General features: G+C 49.3%; 1 protein-coding gene across 5 annotated transcripts in view; it reads left to right on the plus strand.

Annotated features, from left to right (window-relative positions):
• LOC120953409 (mitogen-activated protein kinase kinase kinase 13) overlaps window positions 1-8,050 on the plus strand; it is a 32,627-nt gene extending 24,577 nt beyond the window's left edge. For all 5 annotated transcript variants that reach the window (XM_040373299.2, XM_049607041.1, XM_049607040.1 and 2 more), the window contains exons 4-7: window positions 565-759; window positions 2,091-2,756; window positions 2,844-4,319; window positions 5,721-8,050. In XM_040373299.2, coding sequence (XP_040229233.2) covers window positions 565-759; window positions 2,091-2,756; window positions 2,844-4,319; window positions 5,721-6,273 — 2,890 coding nt within the window. In that variant the 3' untranslated portion in view covers window positions 6,274-8,050. The remainder of the gene's footprint in view (window positions 1-564; window positions 760-2,090; window positions 2,757-2,843; window positions 4,320-5,720) is intronic.
• Window positions 8,051-8,264: the final 214 nt, after the last annotated feature.

The raw sequence follows: 8,264 nt of genomic DNA on the forward strand, positions 1-8,264 counted from the left end.
ACGAGGTTTTTGTCTAATTACATCAAGGTTTAGGGATAGTAAGAAATGTCTATTATATAGTTTAGCACTGTTTTACATTATTTTGGTGATCTTGAACTGTAAAATTCAAAAGTTTGATAACAAAGTAAGTTTGATAACAAGTACTAACAGAAATTCGTCTTACTTATGTTTGAAGTTACTAATTTGTGTTGAAAATACAAAGTTGTGGCATCTTCAAATCATTGTGTTAGCAAGAAATTCCATTTTTGCGCTTCCCCGCGAAGGGTTCAGAAGTAGAAACAGCTGCATAATTTATGGAATTTTTACGACCGTACCCCTCACCGTCTAATGCCATCCTAGGGCGCCCATTCTCCACCACATATCCCCAAGACTTCCGGTGGTGCAACTCAGCTCCAGCTCTTGCTCCAGAACATCCACACATAACTTATTTCTATTTCTGTTCTACTTTTTCCCCATGCCTGCCCCATGCAACGTCTTCGCAACCTGACCTGGATAACCTGCCGCTCGCGGAACATGCAACTATGCGTCGTATCTCTCCACTCCACCACTGCACCAAACCAACAGAGGGGTCTGCACCCAGGCGCCAGTGTTCTGCATCATCATGGAGTACTGTGCGCACGGTCCGCTGCACAAGAAGCTGCAGGACAGTGGTGGGGTCATAACGCCCCAGCAGCTCGTCTCCTGGTCGCAGCAGATCGCGCTCGGCATGCAGTACCTGCACACGCACAAGATCATACACCGTGATCTGAAAAGTCCCAAGTAAGTATATTGATCAGTACCACGAGGGTGCAAACGATGTTTCGTAGGCACTAGGCACTTTCCCAAAAACTTTGACCGCTGAAAGTTGGCTGCCATTCACCGCTCACCCCTTGCCGGTTTTTACCGGTCCGTAGCGTCTTGATGTCTTAATTATTGTGTCTTTGTTGTTTTACAAATCTCTTGTACGTTCGTGGATTTTGGAGTGTGTTTACTGTGTTGAACCGGCACTCGGTAAAGTCCACCGGAATTAAGTGATTGAAGATACCGCTACCACTTTAAAAGCTCTTGCTCAGCAGCACTGTACAGAGGCGTAGATAGTGTGCAGTTTTATGACGGTTTTCGGTTCGGACTTTGCCACTTCCTCCTTGCCCTGCCGCGGCCAGAGTAAAGAGGAAAACTTAATGAAAGTACAAGCTTTCTACAAGCTAGTCTGCAGATTAAGTGTTGTATATTAGTTGGTAAGACGATGTTTTTATTGAAGGACTTAGTTTTACTAGCCAAGGGACTTATTTGGGATTTTAAAGAATCAGTCCTACTTCCTTAAAGATTGTTCAAAAAGATGTGAATTCATTCAAACGAAATGGGACAACAACAAAAATGCGTAAAATAAATTTGTCGGTTCAATGACTTTAGTTACAATAACACAAAAACAACAAACATAAACATTTAATTAAACCATTCACGAACTCAAAACCAACACTCCGGTGTTGACCTTCAACCAATCGACCGGTGGTCGGGAAAAGTGCGCCATGAACCGCCAATGTGTTCGCCAATAGCAACCACGAAGACGTCTTGATGACGTCTTCCAAGGCCGCCTTTGCTCCAAATGCTACCGAACGGTTGTGCTATATGGACAGCGTGTGGCTGTGTGCGTGTGTGTGTTGCTGCTGCTGAACTTTTGCTGGGAAAATCCAAAAATTGATCCAACCCCCTTTGCCGGAACCGGCATAACTCGAGAAATCGTGGCGCATCATGCGTGGAAACAGATACAACATCGAGGGAAGAGCGAGGTAGCGGTGATACTTTACTGCTTTCGTAACGAAAGGAAACGCATGCGTACCGGGAGGCCACCGTTGTGTGTACCATTGCACGAGGCTCGGGCGCGTGGTTGTTCTGTGGGGTGAAAGGGAAACCAAATAGAGTCGTGTGGTCCAATTTCCAGCCCGTTCCTTGCCACCCCAAGATGACGTCATGGCTATGCGGTCCGTTCTTATGCAATGCGTGTGACGTAAGAACGCCTTCTCGTGTGGCGTGTTGGAAACCCCTTCCCAACTCCTGGAATGTGATGATGCTGCTAACGATTCCACCTTTAACATCCCTATTTCCCACAGTATCCTGATTGGCGAGAATGACGTCATCAAAATCAGCGACTTTGGCACTTCGCGCGAGTGGAACGAGATCAGCACGAAGATGAGCTTCGCCGGCACGGTGGCCTGGATGGCGCCGGAAGTGATCCGCAACGAGCCGTGCAACGAGAAGGTCGACATCTGGTCGTACGGCGTGGTGCTGTGGGAGCTGCTGACCGGGGAGGTGCCGTACAAGAACGTCGACTCGTCGCAGATCATATTCGGGGTCGGCAACAACTCACTGTACCTGCCCATACCGGACACGTGCCCGGAGGGGTTCAAGCTGCTGATTAAGCAGTGCTGGAGCGCGAAACCGCGCAACCGGCCGTCGTTCAAGATCATCCTGACGCATCTGGACATTGCGGGGCGGGAGCTGCTGCAGGCTTGCGAGAAGGGCCAGTACGAGCTGTACTACCAGACGCAGCGCTCGTGGCGCGAGGATATACGCAGCCACATGCAGAAGCTGACGAGCAATGGGATGGACATACAGAAGCACGAGCAGGACCTGATCCAGAAGCGGAAGGATGAGTGGAAGCACGCGCAGGACGTGCGGATGACGTACGAGCGGAAGCTGGAGCGGACGAACATGCTGTGCATGCAGCTGTCGCAGCTGATACTGCAGGTGGAGCAGAAGGAGCAGGAAATTCTCAAGTAGGTGTCGGCGGATCGAATTTTTGCGATTGTTTTCGCGACCGTAACTAATGCTTCTTTTCTGTCTCTCTCTCTCTCAATCTACAGGCGAGAGAAGCTGCTTGCACCAGAACAGCGCAAGTGTGGCTTCCTGAAGCGTGGCGGCGACAAGGCAAACCGCAAGCGACCGTTCAGCTTTCCAGCGATGACGACGGCCCTGCCTGGACGGGGCGGTTATGGCTACTCGACGACGCCCAGTCCAACGGCGGCCGGTGTCACGCCGGCGAAGGCAACGCTGTATGCGGAGCTGAACCCATCCGGCCATCAGGGTGCCAAGTCGGTCGTGGTACCAGTAGCAGCAGCTCCACCACCACCCTACAGTACACTGGCACCCCTGCAGACGGCAGCAGCTGCTGTACCGGTAACATCACCCATCACCAGCCCGGAAGCTGTCCCCGTCCAACCGATGGCTCCATCGACGACCTCCTCCGGCAGGGTGAAAAAGCTCCGCCACCGGCGGGTCGGCTCGGGCACGATCAACTGCAGCCCAAAGTGCAGCCCTTGCCGGGATCGGCGCGTCCAGAGCGAGCCCGAATCGCGCCACGTTAAGCTTGTGGACACGGAAACGCAAACCGAACCGATGGACATTAGCGAGCCGGATGTGAGCCCGTGCCCGAACCTGGCCTCGAAGCGCATGTCGGCAAGCTTGCGCGAGGAGGAGGAAGAGGAGCAGGAGAAGGTGGAGCCGGAGGTGATTGAGGAAGCGTTGAGGCGGCTGAGTGTGAGCGAGCGGCTCGCCGGCGATCGGGTGCTGCCGGTGGAGACGCGTGTCAGTGCGTACCGCTGCAGCAGCAAGCCCCAGTCCGAGGACGATGGGGAGGTGCCGGAGGACGAGGAGAACGGCAACTCGATCTCGATCTCCACGATGACCAACAGCCGGAGCAGTGACATGATGACGACGAGTGGCGGTGTCCCGGTAACCGGTTCCGAGCAGAACTACCGATATCGGAGACAGCAGAGCTCCCAGCAGCAGGAAGACCTGCGGGAGGAGGAAGCCGACGGTTACGTGGAGGAGTTTGACGACGAGCGGGAAGGCTCCAGCCCGGACCCGATCATGGACGCGATGAACCGGAACGAGCGGTTCGATCGGGCGTGCAGCGACGACGACAAGATCGACACGCTCGACCGGAAGGTGAACATCATCTCGGAGAAGCTGCAGCAGAGTGCCGCGTACGGGAATCTCCTGAACGACAACAACGTGATCGTGTACCGGGCCGCCCTGAAGCAGCCGAACGGGCCGCCGTCGGGCGGGAAGACGATCCTGTTGAAGCATCCGGGCGCGGGAAGCAACCTGAAGCCGGCCGGTGCTGGCGGCGCCGGGATCGGTGCGTATCTGTACAGTGGACCGCATGCTGGCGGGTTGGCGGTTGTCGGTGGTGGCGGTGGTGGAGCTGGAGCTGTGCCGGCTGAGGTGGAGCAGCACCACGAGCCAAAGCTGGGTGAGCAGGAGGAGGAGGAGAGCTGGACCGATGAGGAGGGAGAGGAACCGGACCAGAAGCAGTACTATGTGTTGCGCCGCAAAAGGTAAGTGTCGCGGTTGGTGAATCATCGCTGCGCGTTGATAAGAGAGATGCGAATTGGGCGATATCGGCAGTGTTTTCCCATCTTGCGCGAAGGTGGTTGAAATTCCGAGATTAGATGTTTCATTTGAAGAGTAATCAGAAGAGGTGGTAGATTGGGGGCGGGAGGGTGGGCGGTGTTACTGTGTTATCAAACTTTGTTGAGGCATGTGATGATGACTACGTGCGTGCGAGCTGGCCATTGTAAGCAAGTTGCTATTTCGGTCATTGGAGGGCAGGTATCATCAGCTGATGTGATGTTACTGATTACTGATGTTCAAAACAATTCAATTCAAGTTTATTCCAAATTGTCAGCCTAGCTACTGGTTTAAAGTTCTTAATTTTAACTAAATCTTATCTTTTAATCGGAAGGAATTTTAAATCTCTAGTTAATTTGGCCTGATTATAGAGCCTCGCGAAGATATTTAATAACTCCAGAGTAAGAGTAAAGCTAAAAAATCGGTTTCCCAGGCGCATCAAGAAGATCTCCATTGGAGTAATTTCACTCCAAAGTAGTAACGAAATAGCAACAGTTCCTAAATCCAGAATTTGATCCAGAAACCATTCCAGTGCTCAGTGTACCGATCCTAGAGCATCCCGAATTCATGATGGTTTTGAAGAAGGTCCTGAATCTATACCGATCCTGCAGTTGATCGCAAACCTATATCATTCCGTGAATTGATCTCGAACTCATACCTGCGCTGGAATTGATCCACAACTAATGCTGGCTCTAGATCGTTGATTTATAAATGTCTTAGATATGATTAAGAATCCATATAATTTCTAATCTTGAATCCATACCGGGTCCTGCAACTGATATCGTACCCAAACCATTCCAGGATCTGATATCATTGGATCCAAATCGTTTTATGATGCAAAGATACAAAGATTAGTTCGAAAAAGATGCGCTTAACTGTGCCTAACTGCTAGAGATTCAAGATTCATTTGAGCTTGCCAGTATTTGGAAATGCTAATTACTTTGGATTTTTTAGAATCTTAAAATCCAATATGATCGTGCCTTCAAGCGAGAATCGTATCAGAGAGCAATAAAGTGCTTTAAGGCAAAGTGGATCGTGCAATTGTTCTAGTAGCACTTACAACGTCCGATTTTAAATGTTATTTTAGGGATAGTTTTTCATCTCGTTGGACACTAACGTCACGGACTCAAGGGAGCAAGGAGAATGTACAGAAAGAATGAGGGTTACGACAGGAAAACTCTACAGGTCATTTCTCCACGACAAAAACTTAGTTTGTTGTATGAATATGTTGTATGAAGAATGGATAGGTGCATAGACCCATTATGTTGACCATAAAATGGTTATTTCTGTACATCTAACTAATGTTCCTCTACTACTTTCTCCCACAGTGTTGGCCGTCTTCCAATAAAGCGTGGTCGCCGGACCAAGTACTCGGTCGGTTCGGGCCCCTCGGTAGCGTCGGGTGGCGGTGGCGTCGGTGTCAGTGGCAGCAGCGCAATGGTGCACCATCACCACCATCATCACCATCATCATGCTTCCCCCGGTGGTGCCGACCATCTGGCGATCGTGCACCGGAAGATCCACTCGAACGTAACGATCTCGGACGAGGAGAACACGTCCGAGTACAGTCACGCACCGTCCAGCCAGCGATCGACGCTCGAATCCAACCCGGACCTGCCGTCGGTCGTGATGATGAAGGCGGGCCGGCGTGTCGATCGCATCAAGCAGCAGCAGCAGCAGCAACCGATGCATAAGAGCACCACCTCCGCCAAAGACACGGACGACGACGACGACGACGAGGACGAGGACGCAGATGACGATGGCCACGTGCCGGACAGTGACGTCGAGCAGGACTCTAGCGACAGCAGCAGCAGCTCGGACGAGGTGGAACGTGTCGACCGGCGCCCGGTGGCTGATGTCGTCAACGGAAACCGGATGTAAAAGCTTGTGTGAAATGTTTGTTTGAGATTATCGCTCAGTGGAACTCGCTCGTTTTTCTTTCCGCAACCGTTCTATTTCGATCGGTTTAATCCCTCCAATCGTTTTTGTCGTTGGTAGGAGGAGTTGTTTAAGGTTGTAGATCGGATTCAAATTTGCTCGGTACTGATTTGCTTACACGTTTTGTTATAGTTTTGTGCGTTACCATCTAGTTCCGTCCTCGTTTTTTTTTTTTGTTGTTGTCTGCTCTAAGCCCCCCTCCCAGCCGATCTACAACACTCTGACTTTGGCGGTGGCCCCGCGTTTTGATGATCTTTTTCTTTTCTGCCAGAAAGACTCCAGTCCAGTCGTGTTTAAGTAAACGGATATTATATGTGTCTATGTAGCATTAGGGATACGCTCGGGAAAGGAACGTATGGGTGCGCTTGCGTGCGCGTATTGCGAAACGAGAGACTGAATCGATCGATAGCTCTACCTATATATATACATACATAAACATAAACACAAACGCATATAGATACGGTTTTGGTGTGCTGCTTACCTGCTATTGTGGAACTATTTATTGTGGAACAATCCCCCCACCCGCAGGCTACCAGACGGACCATTCTGAGCGTTTAGCAAGTAGAAACTACTCACCTCTGCAATCAAGCAAAGCAGAACGTCGCTGTTGGGGTACCACATGAGTCCCTTCAAGTGGACATGAGTGGTGTACAAATTATTGGTGGCCTATGAAGATGGACAAAATCTGTCGTACTTAGTTTTTAGCTGTTTAGATTGAATAGAGAGAAACAAGCCCCGGGTTTGCAAAGAAATGTTTAGAACGGAGAGGTTTTTGGACAGGCGGCTCACGGCCCAGTCTGGTGCAACAGTACGAGGCTGATCAGCTCGTTGAGGCCTCCTTAGATGGTTAAATGATCTTTTGTACATGTTTCGTAGTTGCTTAAGTCACTCCCTTTTCCCTTTTTCACTTTTGGCTCATTTACTGCCCCCTATTTTGGAGAGTTCTATGTTCGTTTTTTTTGTTTTGTTAGTTCCTATTTTGTTTCCTTTGTTGTTTGCTCATTCCTTTGCAAGTCTCATTCGAGGCTTACGCTTGATTACGCTGTTTTACGAAAATGTGATACGTACGTCCCATGAGCGGGCTACGTTTCGTACGTTGCGAACAGAGGGGAAACACTCCCCCGTTAACTCAAACATGATGTGCAATGTTGCAAAAGAAAAGAAAAACCATTAAAGGCAGAGGGGAGGGTGCAAACATTCCACTGTATAGCGAGTAAGAGAATAATAACTAAGACACACACATACACACACGATACGCCTACAGAACTATAGAATATATATACATAACTACTTTGACCTATGCGCATGTAAAATAAACCTTAAAATAACCTGAAAGCAATCCAACAAACCATTAAAGCGAGAGAAAGACCTGGGCAGGTTTAGGGAGTAATGTACCGGACATAAACAAGCAAACAAAAAGCTCCGGTTCGTTCATTAATATGGATGTGTTTTTGCTTCACAACTGTGTAATAACTCTGCGTACCGAATGATGAACGTTCCGCGATTCGCGTTATTGTTGCCATTGCCTTAACTGTGGAAAAGCGCCGCCATTTTCAACAGCAGCATTACTATTTTAGAAGAGCGGTAGTAAAGAAGAAAAAAAAAAAAAACAGGAAGAAAACTGCCGTTGTTGTTTTGCTAACAATTGTAGAAGCAAGCTACATCATACAAATTCATTGGTACCTGGCTAGCGAGAAAGGAAGGACCCCCACATTGCACATTGCACAGAAGGGGAAAAAACAAACAAGGGCAGCGTAACACTTGATGCTTAGCACCACCTGTGCTGCTGCAGCCCAGCAAGAGAGATATTATTTTTGAAGGATTTTTACCCTATTTCGCTGTATTTACGCTCTTCTTTCGAGTTTTCCACAGCAGAACAGAAAGCTGCAGTCGCTATTGTGTATAGAAACGATGATAAAAAGCAGTTTAAATGT

This window comes from Anopheles coluzzii, chromosome 2, assembly GCF_943734685.1.
Source record: "Anopheles coluzzii chromosome 2, AcolN3, whole genome shotgun sequence".
In the NCBI taxonomy this organism is placed as follows: Eukaryota; Metazoa; Arthropoda; class Insecta; order Diptera; family Culicidae; genus Anopheles; species Anopheles coluzzii.